General features: G+C 37.7%; 2 protein-coding genes across 15 annotated transcripts; both read right to left on the bottom strand.

Annotated features, from left to right (window-relative positions):
• Positions 1 to 160: 160 nt before the first annotated feature.
• Positions 161 to 5,501, bottom strand: LOC140801815 (4-coumarate--CoA ligase-like 7). Its single transcript, XM_073157114.1, is given in 8 exon segments — positions 161 to 351; positions 483 to 585; positions 1,531 to 1,598; positions 1,737 to 1,882; positions 2,400 to 2,586; positions 3,780 to 4,110; positions 4,766 to 4,973; positions 4,976 to 5,501. Coding segments are annotated over 8 exon segments (1,668 nt in total). The 5' UTR covers positions 5,475 to 5,501; the 3' UTR covers positions 161 to 225.
• Positions 5,502 to 12,901: 7,400 nt separating this feature from the next.
• LOC140801729 (cyclin-dependent kinase G-2) lies at positions 12,902 to 21,154 on the bottom strand. 14 transcript variants are annotated; one of them, XM_073156986.1, is made up of 16 exons: positions 19,197 to 21,148; positions 18,983 to 19,111; positions 18,765 to 18,900; positions 18,602 to 18,690; positions 18,374 to 18,485; positions 18,165 to 18,271; positions 17,925 to 18,087; positions 17,720 to 17,849; positions 17,462 to 17,590; positions 15,950 to 16,034; positions 15,621 to 15,740; positions 15,466 to 15,556; positions 14,391 to 14,465; positions 14,146 to 14,257; positions 13,524 to 14,024; positions 13,122 to 13,411 (listed from the first exon to the last, which is right to left on the bottom strand). In XM_073156986.1, the coding sequence occupies exons 1-7, from the start codon at positions 20,702 to 20,704 to the stop codon at positions 17,988 to 17,990; spliced, it is 2,181 nt and encodes a 726-aa protein (XP_073013087.1). In that variant the 5' UTR covers positions 20,705 to 21,148; the 3' UTR covers positions 13,122 to 13,411; positions 13,524 to 14,024; positions 14,146 to 14,257; positions 14,391 to 14,465; positions 15,466 to 15,556; positions 15,621 to 15,740; positions 15,950 to 16,034; positions 17,462 to 17,590; positions 17,720 to 17,849; positions 17,925 to 17,987. The 14 variants fall into 14 exon arrangements, with proteins under 14 accessions (XP_073013092.1, XP_073013087.1, XP_073013088.1 ...); XM_073156991.1 differs by lacking the exon at positions 14,391 to 14,465 and adding an exon at positions 12,902 to 13,065 and having other exon boundaries at positions 13,275 to 13,411; positions 15,466 to 15,859; positions 15,961 to 16,034; XM_073156987.1 differs by lacking the exon at positions 14,391 to 14,465.
• Between the last annotated feature and the right edge of the window lie 399 nt (positions 21,155 to 21,553).

Genomic DNA, 21,553 nt, shown 5'->3' with positions numbered 1-21,553 from the left:
AATCATTAACTTTTCAAGCCATTTCCAATTTATAGAGGCAACACATTTTTACCAATGCTTATGTTGGCTACTGTTGATATTAGTAAAAAGCTCTGTAGGGAAACAATCATTTTGCCTGACAGCTAGGAGAACACAAAAGAATATCAACTGAGAATATAGATTAGGCAAATATAAATTCTTTGACCTCATGATTTTGTAAGTTTATTTCATTATCTGATACACAGATTACAATCTTGATATGGAGCTTCCGATCATGTAGTTCTTTAATTCCTTCCTCAAGATCTTCCCAGAAGGTGATTTTGGTAGCATCATGACAAACATAACTTTCCGTATCTTCTTATATGGTGCAACCTGTAATGAAAACATCCCGATCGTCGCAGTTAATATCAAGAATTATTTTCACAATTAGGTTATCTTGGATGACATATAAAGATGAGCATATGCACATTCTCTTCTTATTCAAAAAAAGAAACAGAGTGTACCTGCTTTGCAACATAATCAATTACATCAACTTCAGTGATCTTGCTACCTGTCTGTCTTACCACAAGTGCCACAGGTATTTCTCCTGCTTGTTCATCAGGATACCTATGATCATGTAATCAGAGAATGATTGAGTACAAGTGAGATATAATCATATATGCTTGTGGTCTTCGCAGTGTTTGCATTCTAGCCCTAAACCAGTCAAACTTTATGAACAAGAAGCATTAAAGTAATATTTGTCTTCAGAATTGGGTACAAGAAAAAGCCTTAGCCATCTCTCAAGATGCTTTAATCACTTGTAATAGGAAATGTTATACTTTGTTGCTGGTCAACAAGCACAAAGATAAACTGATATATGTGTACTGTTAAATTTTGTTGATCATTGTTGCTATTTGTTTCACTTATAGGAAGAAATGAGTGCATCTTGTTAAACATTTTTGTCCTTTGACAAAAAGGAAGATCACTATAATTCTTTTTTTGCATTTGTATAATTATATTGCATATCATGACCTATATTTTGCGCATCATTTCACAAAAAGGAAGTGTATTTGATGTCTAGAGACCACTTTGACAAAAAGGAAGAGCACTATAACTCATTTTGCAAGCCTTATGATGGAAACCCTCTTCTTTTGAGGTATACCCAAACAGTCCTAATTTTCAAGTATTTTTTTTTTCAACAAAACCATCTTTTCCATTCATGAGGTTATCAAAGGTTAAAAAAGAGGGATAGAGGATAAGAGCACCTTACTCCAATAAGGAAATAAACATATATTTACTGAAAATATTCCTAATAAATGAGGTGCCCTAAATAATAAGACGTGAGACACACCGCGCCGCAATACTAAAAGTTAGGCAATAAAAATGGGCTAACGAGATTTTGAGAACTCACGACCTCTAAAAATACTACCTTTGATAACGGGCCAAATAATCAATTGACTCAAAAGCTTAAATTCTTTAGAAGAACAATTGGTTTTTGTATTTTATATTCAGATAAAGTGGTATATTTTTAATAAATATGCAAAAGTTTAAATGTGGGTTTCAGGATCATACGCTAGAACTGCACAATCAGCAACTCCTGGCAAAGATTGGAGAACATGCTCTAACTCTGCAGGTGGAACCTGTAACAATTAATATCCAAATAATGCATAGCTTAAAGATACATACTCAAAGCAAAATTTTATCCTCTGAACTAAGAAAAAGATATATATATATATATATATATATATATATATATATATATATATATATATATATACCTGATAAGCCTTGTACTTGATCAACTCCTTAAGCCTATCCACCACATAAAGGAAGCCATCTTTATCAAAGTAACAAAGATCTCCAGTCTTCAACCAACCATTGGAATCAAAGGCAGAAGCATTTGCTTCATCATCACCAACATAACCTGCAGCAATATCAAGTATTTTTACATATGATTAAAGATGAAGGGCATTAACTCTTCTACCCTAGTCTGTTTTGGTGTACTTGGTGTTTGACTCACTTTTTGATTGTTGTAATTTGTCATTTTCATTATAAAGTAAATTGAATCAAAGAGAAGAAAATTTTCATTTTGCATCCTGCAATATCACTTATAGTTCTTTTTTTTTTATTCAAGTTTAACATAACATTTCCTATAAAAAATGCATAAAAAAGGAAATCGAAGTTTATCTCGTGGGGAATAAATAGTAGTGCAATTAGGTGATCATTGTAGCCACTTAGATCAAGTCTTATTAGCCCGTATTAGAGGTCATGAGTTCTAATGAAAGTTGTGGTTAATATTTAGTGAATTTAAGCATGTTGTGATTTATTTTTGTGAGTGTGAGCTCAGTTATCTAATCTATATATCAAAAAAGCGGAAAGGGCTCAGCCCTTTGTCTAGTATTAGTTTATAAAAAGAAAATAGTAATGCAATTCTATATTACCAATCATAACAGCAGGGCCTCTAACCCATAATTCTCCTCTTTCGCCAACCGATAAGGCTTTATGGGTGACATGATCAATAATTTTGGCTTCGACATTCTCCGTCAGGCGACCGACAGAGCTCAAACGACGACATTCTTCCATACCTACCATCCTTGCTATCCCTCCGGCCTCTGTGGAACCATATCCCTAGCAAAGAACATAGATAGACTGTCATTAGAAGCTAGTTGCACCTGCAAGTTATCTTTAAGAGGAATAGGAAAAATAAAAATTTCTATGTAGTTTGTAGTAACATGCAACCATTAATATTTTTTTTTTCATCCAAAGATAAAAGTGAAGGTAATTTTCTAGTAAGATTATCAATCTTTCAACATTTTGCCCTTGTATTTATTACATATTCTATCGACCAACAGAATAGGGCCTTAGATTTTTCATTTAAGAAAGAAATAAAAAAGAATGGGAAATTTTGACTGACCTACAAGCACAAATATAGTTGATGGAGATGGCGTCTAAAATAATTCGACTTCGGTTAAATAAATATATAATGTGAGAAAAATATCATAGTGGCCTTATGATGTAAAAATAAATAAAAATAATGGCAATGCATAACAATTATAGTCGATAGCTTGCTCTTAAAAAAAGGTTCGATGGAGTTAAAATGATTTCTATTCAAACTTTAAGAGTAAAATATATTTAACTTTACAAACAAAATAACTGCATAAATCACTCTGAATTATGACTTCATGTTACATTGCACCTCTAAGTAACAAAAGTATATATATATATATTACCCTTGTTACAATCTCTACTGTTATAAAAGAAAACAAAGTGTTACATTTTAGATAGTATAACTGTATAAGAACTGAACTGTATGCTTTTATTCTTTCATATTTGTTTCATTATTTATCTAATAATTTGTTAGAATCCTTGATTAATTCTATATCTCTCTCTATATACTATCAATACACATCACCAAGAAGAGGGCATATCATTGTTATTGATCCTCTATTGGTAGTGCAATTGGCACAATAAAACGGCGTGCTCCATATGAATAACATTCAATAATGTTTGGACCCTTGTAATGAATGCCCCCCACCCCAGTCCCCAGTTAATAATTGGGACTTCTGATGTAAAGCAGAAGGAACCTAAATTGCTGAAGTACAACTTTTGACCAAACTAGCCCTCTAAACTTTTTTCTTTCTTTTTTCCTTTAGCGAGTTATATTTTAGAAGTTCTTAAATTGAAAAGGGGCTGTAGAAATTTTGTAATTTTAAGTTTGGAGGTGAATTAGATTTCTAAAAGAAATTAGTTAAAAACTCGAAATTGGTGCAGATGCAAGTACCAAACGTAGGTATCATAGGATCGTACGTACAGCAACGTACCTGCAGTAGCTCCACGCGCGGGAACCTCTGCCGGAACTTCTCCGCCGCCGCCACGTGCAGCGGAGCGCCGCCGGACACCACCCTCTCGAGCTTCCCCAGGTCGAACCCCGCCGTAGCCTCGTCCCCCCTCGCCATCGCTACCACCACCGGCGGCGCCGTCGTCATCTGCGTCGCCCCGTGTCGCTCCGCCGCCGCCATCATCTCCCTCAGCCCGAACCTCCCCCCGGCCATCACCACCGTCGTCTCGCCGAGCGCCACCGCCTTGAGCGCGAAGAAGAATCCAAGGGAGTGGAACATGGGCGCACCGAGAAGCCCCACCTGGTGCTCGGCCCTGTTAATTAAAAAGATTAAAGTTAAACTAATTAAATTTATATTTCACCCTCCTCTAATTAGACGTTACTATAAAAAAAAATTTCGTCAAATGCTATTTCAAGAGATGTTATAATTTGGACAAAAAATGCCCTTCTAAAATTTCGGTAAAATAAAAGAAGATAAAATTTATAGAAAGCACCCTATATTTTTTTACTTTTATTATCACAAAACATTCTTATCATATTGGTTTATTTCTCGATATTGATATTTAAATAATATATCTTACTCAATTTTTATTTCTCTTAGTAAATTATAAGTCTATAGACTAATCATAATAGGAGCTTCCGCTTATCATTATAAAAAAATAAAGTAAATATACCAATCATTATGGGTGTATGACTTTACTCACTAAACTCTTTTTAAGTATGAGAATAAACAACTATGTAAGGGGTATTTAGAAAAAATACATATTTCTTTTAGATTTTTGGAAATAATAAAATATTCAGTATTTGGTCGGTCACTATTTGACTTGCTATATTTTTTAGACAACAAAAGCGAAAAAAGTTGGCGAATGATAAATGCCATAAATGTCCAGGTGCCAATGATAATAAAAGCAGAATATAGGGTTTTATTTATAAGTGTCCAAAAAAGATATATTTAAAAGTAGTCATTACCCCGTAGGTCGGAGCGCATGGAACCCTGCCGTCATCGCGATGAAGCTCCGGTGCGGCAACGCAGCCGCCTTCACCCGCCCCGTCGTCCCCGATGAGTACTGGATCGCCGCCGGGTCCGACTGCCGGATGTCCTCGATCACGTCCCTTTCGGAAACCCCTCTAAACTCCAACAACGACCGGAACTCCGGAGAGTCGAGAAGCACGACGGGGAGACCGGGGGGAGCTTGTCCATCGTGGACGACACGGCGAATGCGACGGCGGGGCTGGAGAGGGAGACGAGGCGTGAGATCTCTGTGGCGGTAGAGGCGGGGTTGGCGGGGGAGACGACGACGCCGAGGGAGAGGAGGGCGAGGTAGAGGATGGGGATATCGAGGCTTGGGGGAGAGAGGACGAAGGCGACGTCGCCTTTGAAGAGGGCGGAGCGGAGGGGGGAGGAGGAGGAGGAGAGGGATCGGACGCGGGAGAGGAGTTGGGGGAAGGAGAGGGAGTGGCCGGAGGCAGCGTCGAGGAGGGCGGGGTGGGAGGGGAGAGGGGAGGGGAGGAGGGAGAAGGCGAAGGAAGGGAAGGATAGTGGGAGGGAAGGGGGAGGGAGAGGGATGGGGGGGCGGAGGCTGTGGAAGGTGGCGGTTTCCTCGCAGAAGCCGGTTCTTGGATTGGCGGAGGAGGTGGGCGGAGGAGGATGGGCGGTGGTGGTGGTGGTCTCCGCCATTTTAGGAAATGGCAGTGAGGGATTAAGAGAAGGGAGAGTAGTAAGGGATATTAGAGCATCTCCGATGGTGGTTTGGGCTCCATATATAGAGGCTAGATCGCCGTGTTTATTTTTTAATTTTTTTAAAATAAATATTTTAATAATTAATGAATATTTAAAATAAAACTAATATTGAATATTTTCATAAATAATTTTAAATTATTGGTTTTTTTATTAAATAGAGAATTTAAAAGAAATACATGAAAACTGAACAGCAATACTATCTTAAAATAACTTAAAAATAAGTTAATCTTAGACTCGTTATAAACGTCTAAAGAGATCTTTTCTGTGGTATTATTTTTTATTAAAAACTAATTAATAAAACTAGTTATATTTAAATGATCAGTTTATAAAATAAATGACAAATAAAATTGAAAATGATAGCTTAAATCATGAGAGGATTAGAGTTGGAAGTTTTAAAAAAAATTAAAGTTAAATATAGGAGGGCCTCAAATTTGGAACTGTACTGTAACATGCTAAATTTAGAGCCCTATAGCCCGGTCGGAGATGATTAAGATAAGAGTAATTGACATTTATAGCGAAGCAGGAGAGAGGTTAGGAGTTTTGGATTATTATTTTTTTTACATTTAGAGTTTTGTTTATTTATTTATGGTGCTAGATTAGGTTTAATTACTTTACTAAAAAAAGATTAGGTTTAATTACGGGGAAGTCTCAATAGAAAGTATGGAAAAGTGATTTTTTTTTTTAAAATTCCTCTGTTACTTTCAGGTGTCTAATGAGTGAGTTCCTTACTTTACCAAAATTGCCCTTTTTTAAATTTTGGATCTATCTACTTATGTGTATGTTTTATTGATGAAAAGTTGGAAAAGAAAATGGTGGAAATTTCTAGTGGAGTCATTTCAAGTAAGTAATCATCACATATTAGTATTTTTGATAAAATTAAAAGTGTTTGGTGAAAGTAAATAATTATTATAATTAATGATAAAAATTACTCTCTTCTTTTGTAAATGGGAAGTGAAACGAGAATTGTGTGGTTTTAGGGAAGGGGAGATTCATTTCCCACTCAATTTTTTTTAATTTAAATACTATAAAATCTTGGAACTCTAGAAAATTATCACTTTTTTCTTTAATTTACATTAACGAAACAAACCCTAGCATAATTAGCTTCTCTTTTGTAACTTAGAAAATTATTGATAGTTTTGTAATTTATATGGATATTTATTATCCGATTCCTATATTTTACTCTTATCAGAATATGACATTTTACAAATCACATTTTATATTTTACCTATTTTGTGATTCATAATTCATCTTTAAGGATTTTATAACCTGAACCCTTATTTTTTCATATACTTTTCATTTAACACTGTGAAGTTACTAACTAATATTAACCTTATTATATTTTTTATATCACTATCTTATCAAATTACTAAAATACCCCATCGCTCCTTCCTCTCCCCTCTATCCCATCTAGTGGATCTCAGTCAGGGAACAGAGCTCACCTAGGTAGATAGAGGAGGTGGAGCTCGGCGGATGAGGAAGGTAGAGCACGGTGATGGGTTTCTATAGTGTAACACCCCATTTAAAAAAAATGGCGTGCGCATGTAGGGCACATGCGCCATTTGCCTCGTCAGAGCACAATGGAGGCTTACCGTCGACGCCAACAGATTCACTGGTAAGTACTCTACCAACCCCCTTGTAGTTAATTTGCGCTAGATCACTTTTTCATTCGTTTCTCCCCTTTTTGGCCTCATTGGCTATTTGGCCGGCTAGCGACCTTGGTAACCGTCGTGCTAGTCCGAGAGCTTTACCTCGTGAATCTCTCCTGGTTACTGCCCTTATTGGGCCCTTTTCATCCTATGCAAGGCTGCTCATCGAGGCTTATCCTAGTGGCCTTGTGAGCTATTTTCCGACTGTCGTCCAGCTTCGCTACCCGACAAGTGGGTTAGTTTCCTTTTCACGAGGAGTCTCCATGGGGTGCCCACATTTGGGCCCTTGTGGCCGAAGTTGTCGAGCGGTCCTTCACATTAGCCGGTGGCCAAGGCGAGGTGGATTCTCACCGTCAGTCGCCTTTGGCAACTCAGCTTCCCCTCAGCTGGCTTCTGCTTACCGAGGAAGCGTGTCGGTGGGTTCGATTGGGTTGTCGGCAACCATTCCTCCCCCCTCCCCCCACCGATTGGGTTGTTGCTCGTCTATGGAGGTACCCGCCTTTCCCACCAGACGGGTAGGCACCCTAGATACCTTCCTCTGCTATGGGGTGTCAACCGATCTGTCGGTCCTAAGTGCAGCCCAGCTCGGGGCCCGCATGCCGGGTTGGGTGTGGCCCAGCCCGGGTCCGCATTTCGAGTCAGGCTAGATGCGGCCCAACTCGGGGCCCGCATGTTGGGCTGGGCTAGGTGCAGCCCAGCCCGTGCTTTGGGGTGTGGTTGAGCTACAAGCAACCCAGGCTACTTTTTTGTGGGTTCATTTTGGCTTTGTGCTGACTAAATAGAGTAATTACTCTCTAATTATCTCTTTAAATTATTTAAGTTATTTTTAATTATTTTTAGTGCTGGCAACCGTGAGCCTTATTAATAATTGTTTTTAGCTAATAGTAGTGTTCGTTGCATTAATTATTTTATAAATTTATTTTAATGAGTTAGATCGTGGCCTAAGAGTGTCGTTACAAATAATACATAATAGGAACGAACTCCAATTAGATATTAATATTTGCTGATTATAGTTTTGGGCTAATTCAATTTTATCAAAGGAGTCGATGGTCTGAGTTTATCTGTATTAATTGTTCATATCTGAGAATTAATACAAATAATATAGGAAAATGATATTATGCAAGTTGCATTATTTGAGGAAGCTTATTAATTAAATATTATCTATGCGATCTTTCGTAAATTTGATAATAGTGATTTGGGCGATAATTTGAGGAGAATATTTTTATTATATTTAATAATTCATTAGGCCTTGGTACAATTATGCCAGCTCTACCTGATTAATAAAGGTAAGAATTACGAGATGGACCTACCAAGCCTATAGTGATATAAGTTTATTTAACTAATTAGTGATAGGCATATTGTGCTTATGCTTTTTATTTACTTTTCTTATAGTTGCAGCTAGTATCAAGAAAATGGTTCAAACAAATAAAACTTCTATAATCTAGGAGTAGTGTAGAGAATAAAATAACTTACCTTATGACATCATCACATTCATAGCATGCATATGCATACGTTTTTCTTACAGTTATTATTGCACGTCATGTATAGTAATGTGAGCTTTTCACTTGTATATTATGTTAAAATATTGGTCAGTATGTCACATGATAATCACGTGGGTTCTACCCACGTAAGGGCCACGTATTTGGTGACGTGTTACATATAGTTTCTTTTTTTTTTTGGTTGTGTGAGGAAGCTGATGAGTAGTGTGAAATAGAGGCTTTTTGTTAGGTTTTTAATTGTTGGCAATTGTGTACAAAATATTCTAAGTATATTTATACATGTATATGAGCTTTTATACAAGTCTAGAAAATCTCTGGTTTGAAGAATTGCAAGATTATTGAAGAAAAGTTTATGAGTTCACATCGCGTTCACACAGACCGAGAGCTGCGTTCACAAGCGCGTTCGAACGCGGGCTCACGCATTCACACAGATCGAGAGCTGCGTTCACAAGCGCGTTCGAACGTAGGTACATACGTTCACACAGACCGATAACAGCGTTCACAAACGCGTTCGAACGTACCTGAGAGCGTTCGAACGCACTTGGGTCCATTCGAACGTACCTGAGATCAAGTCAGGTCGTTCGAACGCACCCGGGCCGCGTTCGAACGCACCAACGAAGTTTGTAATTCTTGGACTTTCGTGAGTTCGGATAAGACTTGGATTTGACTCTATCTTGAAGATCATATATAAGTATTGTGATGTCCTAACTCTAGGGGGGTTGAAGAAGCAATTTTGAAGGAGACTTCTTGATGCTACATCAGTTTTTCAACTAATAAGGTTCTACTCTTCTTAAAAGCTTAATCTTTCATCTTAAGGGCTATCTAGACGAAAGATCAATCTCGAGGGCTACTGAGGTTGGACATTAATTACGAGAAGCAGTGAATCGTGGGTTCTAGCGAGCAAGACTGAGAGGAACAAAGTCGTTTAGATCGACGGTTTGTTTTGTGAGTCAGTCTTGTAACTGCTACTATCCTAGTGATTGGTTTTGATCCGAGTTTGGATCCATGGTTTTTTCCCATTTGGGTTTTTCCACGTTAAAATCTTGGCGTTCATCTCTGCTTTCGTTTTTAATATTTCTTCGGACTTTTACTTAAGCGAACGAGTTATATCATTGCCTAGTATTTAGATACATACTTGTGTCTCGGGGTTTTTCACTTTTCTCTCTCCTTTTTTTTTTTTGTGGTTTTAGCTTGGCCGAGTAAGAGAGGAAGGAGAAGCTTAGTGGGAGGTTTTTTAGTTTTTCGACGGTGGTAGGGTCATTCTTCATAAATTAGAGATGAGAATAGGGGTAATTTAGATATTATATAATTTACGCAGTATATGTTGGTACCATTTTGTTAAGTTACTCAAGGGTGTTAAATAAAATTTATAGGAAAAGAAAGGGTCTAAGTTATAAAATCCTCAAAGATGGGATATGAATCACAAAATATGTGAAATATAAAGTATAATTTATAAAATTTCATATTCTATTACAAGTAAAATACAAAAGTTGAATAGTAAATATCCTTATAATAGAGCATGAGTGGATAATAAAAGCATATTATAGGATGATTTTAATTAATTTCCCTAGAAAAGGTGGATGTGCCCAAAAAATATTTGTCTTAAGCCTCTATCCATTTGTACACTCTTGTAATTAATAAAAAGTTTTAATGATTAAGTTTCATTCGAGTTTGGGTCCATAGCTTTTTATAAAATATTTTCATATTAAAATCTGTGTTTGAGATTATTTTTTTACGCTTTATTTTTTATATTTTATTATTAATAGCATGCGATAGATATCATTTCCTAAGTCATATATTATATTTTTTTTTTTAATTAATATCAAAACATACCTAAGGATTCACGCATTTTTTCCAAAGTGCACTCTTATCTTTCTCTCAAAATTAACGGTATACTCTCCTCTCTATCTACAAAAGTCATTGTATTCTATTCTCTATTTCTCTCTTTATCATGGAAATTTTTTCGCAGTGGAAGGAAACATGACCGCTAAAAACACCAAAATGCCCCTTAATTGATATAAATAAGTACTAATATATAAATATTATTTAATTAATCCTTACAAGTGCAACATTTGAATTTGATGAGAAAAATGCGGATTTTCATCGTTCAGTGCATACTTTTTACCATATAATGTTAACATATTTGTTGTTCTATGGACAATTTTTTTTTGCATACGTAAATGTAATGCAAATTTATATAGATAGTGCGAATATATTTTCTGCACCTCGGATAAATTTTTTTATGTATTTAAATATAATGCAGATTTATATAGATAATGCATAATTTTTATTCTGCAATGTGAGCATATTTTTTGCACTGTAGATAAATTTAGATATAATGTAGACTTTTAAAAATAGTGTGAGCTTTTAGCTATATAGTAATTGTATGTCACATTAAATAAAATTATTACTTCTTATATTAATATACAACTAAATATTAGAATTCTTTTAGAATTGGCATTATTCCATAATAAGTGATTGGAGCCACTTTTCTTTCCATAGAAAGGAGAATAGGATCAAGTTAACCCTATCTTAAGCAACAAACCAAAAAAATGGTTAAGTTAATTAATTTGATTTGAGATATATTATAGCATTCAATAGGGCTGTCAATAAAGCTTGTCGGCTCGTGAGCTCAACTTGTTTAGAGCTCCACTGGAGCTCTAGATGAGCTAGATTTTTTACCTCAAAAGATTAATCGAGCCAAGTCTAGCCAGAGTCCTCAATTCAAATAGGCTCAATAAAAATATATAAGATGGTATTATATATATATATATATTAAAATAAATATACAAATGTTATATAGTATAATTGGTTAACATAAAATCTGAGTTTGAATTCTATCTTATACCATTTATTTGTTATTTTTTCATAAAGATTATAGACGAAACTATGAGCCGAGCTCGAGTCTCATCGAGCCGGAGAAAAGATGAGCCGAACTGAATTTTTCCACCTCTCAAGCTAGACGTGATCAAACAGCCCAGCCCACCCGTGCCCGACCCGACCCAGCCCAGTTTGGACTAGGCTAAGCCCGACCCGGACCCGGTTTAGGCCCGGCCCGGCCCGAGCCCGAACTACCCATGGGCAGCACGGGCTAGCCCTTTGCCCGCCCAACTCGGCCCTGAAGCCCGCCCGTTCTGCTACAGTATTTACCTGTTTGCTACAATAAAACCAACTAAAATTTTGGTACTGTACCATTTTATATTTTTTAAGCACATATTTAAATTTTTTAATTTATTATTATTTTTAAATAGAGGAATATAAATAATTTAAAAAAAAATAAGCTAATAGTAAAACAAATTCTAAAAATAACTAAAATATGGGTTGGGTTGAATGATTGGTGAGTCGGGCCGGTCCGACTTGACCAGCTAGCTCGATCTCTTACGGGCCAACGGATGATAACGGGCTAGACTATTCTAGCCCGGCCCGATTGGTAGGTCGAGCTATGAACAAATATTTAAGCCCGGTTGGCCCGAACCCGGCTCAGCCCACCCGATGATCATGTCTATCTCAAGCAGAACTGAGTTAGGGCCAGCTCGATTTGATTTGTTTATACGCTCTAGCATTCAGTAGGTCAGTAGGGATCCCATGTAGTCAGTCACCAAAATAAGCTTCTAATATACGCAATCCTAAACGATTACCAAGTAATAAATACTTAACTAATGTTTAAGAGGAAAAATAAAAGAATCTAGTGCAGGAACTTGCGTACGGCGAAGTGAAGTACACAATCTTATCCTTATTTCTAAGGAGATTATTTTATAAGATTTAAATTTAATTTTGCCAATAAATAATGTTAAAAAGACTCGTATTATATAGGTTCCCAATTTCGAAACCCAATGGTCAAACTCATATCTCACAAACCGAACACTAGGGCTAAGTCAAATTTATGCTCGATCCAAGTCGGACAACTTCAACTCGGGCTTGAAAAGGGCAAGAATTTTGATATGATTCCTAAGTTGGTGCCTAAAACTAAGGGCATTTATATAATACAAATCTTGCACAACCTCAAAATATTTTCAGAATAATGATACCTAAATTTCTTGAACAATTAACCCTTCTTTAATACAAAGCATTGAGGTGGAGATCGCATATGCGTCACCTGGGTCACAACACTTCAACGCAATCACCTAGCAATGCCACAGCTGGATGATTTAATAATAATCCCTTTGGGTACCCATATATTTTGTTTCTATACTCTTTTGAGAAGTTTGCCCTAGTAGAGTTTCCATAAAAATCTTTTAATTTCCAAGGGAATATACAAGAGGCCAAACCTTTTTGGCAACCTTTTAGTTCTTATGAAGCCTGCAGGCTTACGCATAAAGCAGTAAGCATTTTCAGAGGTAGACAACTCAAAGGGGTTAAAGCTTCCAAATCCAAACATCCTCCCTATGTCAAATTGGAATGGCAAAGTTTAGGATACGTACAGTAAGGCCAAGGCCAAAAGAAGCAAAAATAACCTCAAATTTCCAACCAGTGATAAGATCCAAAACCCTACACACACAGGCTCAGTAACTCATATTAACAAAAAAAACTAGGTCACTTGTCTAGAGGGGTTGTGAAGATCCATGAATCCATTCAGATATCGGTGGACTTACCATTGTGAATTATTTTGACCAAACCGCCGCTTGGTATATAGAAAGGTAGATTAATTGACCACATGAGCTCTAGAAACATCAGAGCCAGAAGATGGCACCGGAGAAGCACCTTCCCAAAACCTTTCATTCGAGCCAATCTGTACCCAGAATAAAAATTTTACATTTTTAATGCTTTGTAACGTATAATCCGTGCATCAATAATAGCCCATACTTGAAAGCAGCACAAAGGAGTGCCATCAGGAGAAGCACCTTTCCTGCCCACGCTTCTTTCACTGCCCACGCAGTAAAAGAAGCACAAAGGAACTAAGGCACAAAGGAGTCCCAAGCAGGCTTCTTTCACTGCCCACGCTTCAGCTTTCCAATACGGCCCTGAACGGCCGGCGTCTATTTCCTGCAATGATAGGAGTGCCGTCAGGACCAATAATGCTTTCAACCATATACTATGTTTCCACGCAAAACTTCAGACAGGAACTAAGGCACAATTGCAACTTTCCACATAGGCCGTGCAACCGAAGCTTCCCCTTACAACAGCAGCTTTCGTAACTCTCGAGAGTGATAACGTTTCAGAGGTAAGGCTACGCAAAGCAATAAAGTACCATACCAGATCAATTTAATCAAATATGTAATGCCACTTCCGGTAAACTTCCAATGAAACCTTTCCAAAGGATAACTGCAACCACGGGGTACTGCACTCTCGCAGTGTATGTGTAGGGCCTAGGCGTTGGCCGACTGGAGCAACTAATATACATCCTTCGAGAAAGAATTTACAAAAGAAAAGGACACGTTGAGACACTAGCTTAAAAGAAATCGACAAATGAAATGAAAAGAAAAATAAGGGTATTGCTTAAAAGGGCGTCCAAATCCACATTACATCATCTCGTCGGCGACTTCACTGTATCAGTAGAGAAGCAGCATTATTTGGTAGAGATCAATGTGACTATACGTGCTAGCTTGCATATCTCCAGGACAGCAGGACTAGCCCCCTAGAAAATAGAAAGAAAAAATAATACATAAAAAGGAGAAGGCCTCTGCAAAAATACAAATTATTGTTTCTCCTTCACATATGAAAATATATAAACTGGCATCCTCAAGGAGTATACATATTTAAAGCTCTACCTCAAAAGCTCCAGATGAAATCCAGGATGAACACTCAAAAAGCACCGCACCATGTGTTACAGAATAAAGTACTTCCTACCGAGAAAATCAGCAACAATAACAAAAGGATATTAACACAAAGAAAAGCCGAGTACCGTCCAAATCAGATATACCATAAAATGGAGGTGCACAAGTAGAGGGGGGTAAGTGTTCCAGTAACAGGATATCTAAAATACTAGCCAACCAGTGATGCTTACAAGAAGGGAACTATTATGAAATTTTTGTTTCTTGAACAGCAAGTCCACTAAATATTGCTGATGCCAGAGAAGGTCGCTGATAAAAGGCGAGCAGAAACAGTCCAATTACACAAAACAGAGATTGAATCCAACCCTGCTAGATACATAAGGATCGGCTTGCTGGGCTTTCATCTGTGCAATGTTCTACAACCAGAACGCACCTTTCTTCACATCTCCAAGTTAACAGTAGCCTAACTCTCTTCCTACCTATAGCATGGTTCTATAGTCTGGCCTTCAAAAGGAGGTCAACCACAAAAGAAATGGAATCCATTGATGAAGCTATTTATGATATTAGGATAATCAACCAAATAAATTATTCAAAAAGAAAATGACTCAGAAATATCGCTGTGGTTATGAAAAACATTTAGGTCAGTCCTTAGGACATGTAAACGAAGTTTCATAACAATGCCAATACGAGCTTAAGAACAATGTTGTTGGACATTCAATATTGCCCTTGTTCAACCACATTCTGTCTTTATTTCCAGTTCCAGAATAACATAGCCACGGCAATTCTTAGCCATTTACCCATGCAATTTTCTTCAATTCCAAGGATTTAAAAAAAGACAAGCAGATAAGAGTGCCTAAGCAGGAATATAGAATTCATTGCAGCTAAAAAAAAAAGAGACAAATAAATGAATCAAGAAATATGTAAAAGGAATGTTAGTCCAACTTATAAAAATTCCTTAAAATAACAATATTATGTTTATATTAAACATTTGCAACAGCAAGCTAGTACACTAAATCAGATAGGCAACATCTCTAAGTAATCCAAAATCCGGATAAAATCTCTGCAGGCTCACCTAAGGCAGGTGGCTGGATACCAAGGAGACTTGTCTTCTGAATCTATGATCAATCGCCACCTTAGGAAATTTACTAGAGCGTTCATCCCACCTATTTATGCAGTCAATCCCACCTCTCCCAAAAAGAAACAAATAATAAAAACTTGAAAGATTACCAATTTCAGTACCATCACTTTTGATGCCCAGTTCCTCAAGAGTCAAGATATCAATCTTTGCAATGTTCTTTCCAAAGAAAACAGGATTCCTTACAAGGTAGCTTGTACAGGTGATGTTGCCTTAATACAAGATAATTCCATTAAATGTAATAACAGTACAATTTGAGATTGGCCTTAATCAGAAATTAGAAACTGATAACCACATTCCTTATACAGAAACTTCACCAAAACTAGCATACCTCCATGCACAAAAGTAACAAAATAACCAGGTTTTAGCAAACAACCTTATAATGAATCGAGCATCAATTCCCAAGGATGTAAACAATCACCTGACACGTACTTGAATTGCCTGGGCAGTATCATCTACCGCATTCAAGTTGCTGTCTTTGATACTGCAGCATCATCTCAATAGTACTGTCAAAAAGATTCTACACCATCACCAAATCTCACAGTGGTTGCATTACATTGTATCAAAAAGACTAAAAAAGAGAATAGGACAAGATTTGCAAATAAATCCCTCGAGTTACACCGGTTCAACTTGAAAACTACATTATAACAAGTTCAAAACCAGAGATGAAGAAAGGGCACTGGGAAAGAGCAGATTAAAGCGCTAGTTCAATAAGAAGCCAGACATGCTGAATTGACCAGAGTTAGTTAGCTTAAACTGTGCGGGAAGTTACAAGGATAGTGGACTAACCAAAAAGAACTTGTCTTGCAGTTAAGTAACAGAGTACCATTCTTCAAGACCTTTCACAACAAAAAGTCAACTAGCTATTAGGCACGATAATTCGACTTAGATCCCTACAGTAAAAGCTTAAGCTGACATGCCATAAAATAGTTGTAATAAGTTTGGCAGACCTCCAAGCAGTTCTGCCGCAACAGAAAAATGAGAAGGACAAACAATTAACTGAAAACCTATAATCAAAAAGAAACAGATAATGTTTTGTCCTTCTCAGATGAGATAGAAAAAGAAAACTTGCATACTTGATAAGACTTTAAAAAAAGCATGACACCATTATGTTATTCCCTCATCCAATGGAAACCAATGATTTGCAACAAATTATGATGTTTATGCCAGACAAATTGACAAGATTTAATAACTGCGCATGAATTTTGTACATGTACCAAGAACTTCCTTGTCAAATCCAAACATAGAAGCAAGATGTTTGAAGCTGCTTAATTTCTTTGCTCGCGTTTGTTAGGGCAATCACTGACATAATGGAATTTATTCCCCTTTATTTTACTCAAGTACCACTTTCCCTACTAATGATTTCAACACAAGTTCCATTTTTATGTTACATAGATTTTAATTTGCACATGAACAAGATCTCAGCTACCTTTGTCTGAGATTGACATGTTTAATATATTTGTCTCTTTTGCATTTAACTATAGAATAGTTGGTATACATATTGTAAGATAGTTTACATAGGACAAGGCTGTATAGTCACAGTACCACAGTTAATATAGAAGGTACCTTACCTCAGGAGACAAAACCTCCTAGATGAGATTGTTTTAAGTGGCAGAGTTAAGCACCACAAACACATGAAGAAACACTAAGATCATGCTGTAGCTACCTCACACAAGAACCAGATTCTAATATCATTACTTCAGAACACGTATATACAATATAATATCTCAATAGTGTATGTCACTCTTGAAAGGGATTCCACCTTACACAGAATTTAGTCATTTACTTCATGATAATATAGTACTATTTAATTTAAATACACATATAGAGCCTAAGGCATTATAACAATGAGATACAGAAAGCACAAAAATTCATCATCAGAGATGCAACAACCATCTTCACTTAAAAACATCGGTATCTATTATTGGATTACCTTTCTCCTTAAAAAACAATTCTCTGAATTCCTTCAGGAAAAGCAAAGAGCATCCCTCCGCTTCCATCATTTGTCTCTTGCAAACAAAAGAGAGAGATCAAAAGGAAGAGCACTGGTAGTATAGACAACCTATCCATAAATTTCTCATATTTAAAACCAAGATGATTGAAGCTTCTTACAGCGTATCAATGAAATATGTTACATAGAGTGGTTTCAAAACTAAAACTGATTTTAGCAATAAAATCCAATATGCCACACCTCGCGATGCAGGCTTCACTATATGATGTTCTTTATATGATCAATTGGATCGAAGAATAATTAATCCTGCAATAAAATTTGTTTTGACGAGGATATTAAGGCATGTAATCCATCCAAACCACCAAGGTTCCTGCTAAGTAACAGCATCAATTGTCACCGGCCAGTGGAAAGTTATGATACTTCACCCTCAATGCACACCTCTCACCTCAGCGAAATCTGTCACAAAGGCTACAGCTAAAACACAATTGCATTCAGTATTAGCCGCATGTTAGTCAAAAAGGCTGCGAGTCCCTAACTCCCCTTGTTGCAGCTCTCTTATTCGCTGTTCCTCTAGTGGATCAGGACTCTTCGTAATTCTTCTTAGACGCCTACAATTATGTAAAAGAATTGTCAGAAATAAGGCATTTCAAGTAAAGATTCAGTTGTAAGATTCATTTCCACATACCTGTCGTGCGCATTTTGAGCAGGAAAAGTTGGCATGAAATCCTTGGACTTAGGCAAAGGAACTTCACGAAACCAATCATGCTTAAGGGCAGCTTCTGCTGTTATGCGCTGCAAAACAAAGGCAGAATTAGCACACAGAGTGAAATATTTTAATTTTTAAGGAAAAAAAAAGAAAAATATAAATGGTCCATGAACATTTTAATGTATCACCTTCTCAGGGTCATAAGTGAGTAGCTTATTTAACAAATCAAATCCAGCTTCTGACAAGGTCGGGCGCCCAGAAAATGACGTAGGGGGGAACTTTTCCCGGAGCCTGTTATACCTGAAAAGAGAATAAAAGGTCATTGATCATTTGCATCATCTATTAAAACGTTAAGTTTACACCAGACTACCATTTACATAAACAACCAATTAAGTATATCACAATTATAAACTTACGGCTGTTTGACAAAGTTAACTTTCACTCGAGGCAATTTCCCAAATCCTGGCCATATCTTCTCATTTGGTGTGCCAAGTATTCTGAAAATCTGCAAAAACATAATTTTCTGTAATTAGCTCAGATCAAGAACAGCTAATTGCACTTGACATAACAGAATGATACCTTATCAAGTTGATCAAACTCAGTTTTTCCATTGAAAAGTGGTTCTTTGGCTAAAAGCTCAGCCATTATGCAGCCCAAAGACCACATATCAATAGCAGTAGAATATTCTTTTGCTCCTAATAGAAGTTCCGGTGCCCTGTCATTACAAAACACATGAGATCAAGCAAAATAATAATAACCGATAATCAATATGCATAAGATGTTGGCAATGAAACTACCTGTACCACAAAGTTACAACCAACTGAGTATACGGCTTCAATGGGCTCCCATACTGACGAGAAAGTCCAAAGTCGCATATTTTTAACTCACCACAATTATTCAAAAGAAGATTTGAAGTCTTCAAATCCCTGAAGAAATGATACAAACTTCAGAAAAAATGCAAACTCCTATAATCAAATAAAGGATAAGAATGCACAAGATGAGAATTCTTACCTATGTAGCACCCAGTTATCATGAAGATACTTGACACCCTCCAACAGCTGCAACATTAAGCACTTAACCTCACTCTGACTGTAGGGTTGCTTCATTGTCTCCATGAGCCCTTTAAGGTCATGTTCCATGTATTCCATTACCATAAAAATACTATCAAGACTGCTGCCTACAACAACTTCCTTGACATCTACAATTGAGGGATGATGGAAAGACAACAAAATATTTATTTCCCTCAAAGAGGTCAATGGGAAACCCTCTCGTTCTTTCTCCATCTTCACCTTCTTCAGCGCAACGATTTCACCAGTTTTCTTGTCCCTTGCTCTGTATACAACTCCATAAGTGCCTTCATTTATTTTATTAAGCCTCTCAAACTCATCTACACTTCTGCATCCTTGAAGCATGTTTATACATCTTTGGGGTGGGTGTTGTACAGCTTCACAAGTTCTATCCCTATCATCCTCATTCTCGAACGATGTATCAGACAAATGGTCAGATACATCATTGTCACCCACAACTTCATATCGATCCACCTCCATCTCCTCATACTCAACTCCACCTTCTCCCCTGGAATCAGATGACTTGGATGAAGCCCCTCCTGAACCATCTCTAACAACCTCCCCAAGCTCTGGACTGGCCTTCTTATGCCACCTTCTGTCCAAAGTATCTGCCGGTGATATACTCTTTTTCTTGGCCACAACCTCCTGTTCATCTTCATAGTCATCAAAAGAATTATTCCCATCTGCCCAGCGAGAAGCTGAAATGTTTCTTGTCATATGGTACTCCTCGTCGTCCTCTTCCATCTGAATGGGCCCCTTATCTGCATCGCCAAACTGCCGTGCATGAGGCGAATCAATTGAAACCATTGGATCGACCAAAGATGCATCATAGGGCTGCTCCATGGACAATTGTGCCCCCACAACCAGATCTGATGGGACATCAACCTGAGGCAAAGGAAGAGGCGGCGGCGACGGCAGCGGAAGTGTGACAGGTTCCGCTGCCTCTTTCCTACTTATTGGAATAATGGTACTGGACTGCTTTGCATTATCCCTATCCCACACAATAGGGGAGAACTTCCTCTTCTTGCTGGGCGATGGAAGTGAATTATCTTCCTGACCACCGTGAACCCCATTTTCTTTAATATGCTGCAGAGGTGTCCCAGAATCATCCGACCCGCTTCCACTTGACAGCTCCCCAGGCTCCCGATCTACCGATCTCCCTAAAAGTTGGCTCTTTTTTTGCTCATCTCCACTGCCACTGCTCGAATAGCTTCCATTCACCATGGGAGAGCGGCTGCGGTGATGGTGGTGGTATCCATTCAAAGATTCCCTCTTTTTAACGTCTCCTGGCCTATCCCTAATCCTAGCTCCCAAATCGAGGACGGCGCTCCTATCCCTGTCCCTCTTCCGGTACCGATCCAGGTGATTCTCTCTCCTCCTGGAAGCTTCGGAATCCACTTCCCGGTCCCTGACTTCGTAGTCTCTATAGCCTCCGTAGCGTCCCGCGGCCATTAAAGACTCAAGAAAGTGGAGAACGAAACGAAACGAAAATGAAACCCTAGGAATCTAAAGGGGAGGAGACAAAACTAACTCGTAAACCTAGCAAACCGGAGCCCAACAAATCAAAGACAAAGGATCCAGGCAAACGACAAGTTAACCTCTCCTAATCGCGTTAAAAATCAAAAAAAAATTATCAGATCAGCCCCAACGGATTTGAACGAGAATAAATGGAGATGGAAACCCTAGAAATATACAGAGAACAAATCGAGAGGGACGATGCGACCAAGACTGGATCCCCGATCACGAAATCGAACTGCGAAGAGGAAAGACACGGAGAAATCAACAGATCTGACCTGCGGCAGCGCCTTCGGCGACGCGGTTTTGGTTCTCGGCGATGCGAAAGTCGTATAGGTTTAGGAAAAAGGAGGAAAAGAATTTTGCCCTCACTTGCCTCCTTGTGTCGGTTTGGAATATTCGTCTGATGCACTTAAGAGTTGAAAACGGGTCGGATATTCGACTGGGATCCAAATTGAATACCTTTTTGGATTTGGATCCGAAGACGGTTAACCTAGTTATATGATGTCCATTTACCCACACAAATCTAACCTGATAATTAATAAATCTTTTCTTTTTTTGGAAAAAGAAACTTGATAATTGAGCCATTTGCAGCAAGTTGCTCTTTTATTATCGAATTAGTAGAAATAGGTCCCTCCATTATCGAATTACAATTACGAGCATTTTTTAGTGATTTAATTCTAACAAATTCTAAAAAGACTGTCATATCCTAAAACAGTAGAACTAATACCTGGCAAATTACCTCACTACCTCATTTACTGATTTATGCTAAGAGTAGCAATCGAA

The sequence above is a fragment of the Typha latifolia genome, chromosome 15 (assembly GCF_019914945.1).
Source record: "Typha latifolia isolate L0001 chromosome 15, TyphaL0001v2, whole genome shotgun sequence".
In the NCBI taxonomy this organism is placed as follows: domain Eukaryota; kingdom Viridiplantae; phylum Streptophyta; class Magnoliopsida; order Poales; family Typhaceae; genus Typha; species Typha latifolia.
The sequence above is the reverse complement of the archived record's forward strand: the minus strand, read 5'-3'. Positions and strand labels throughout refer to the sequence as shown.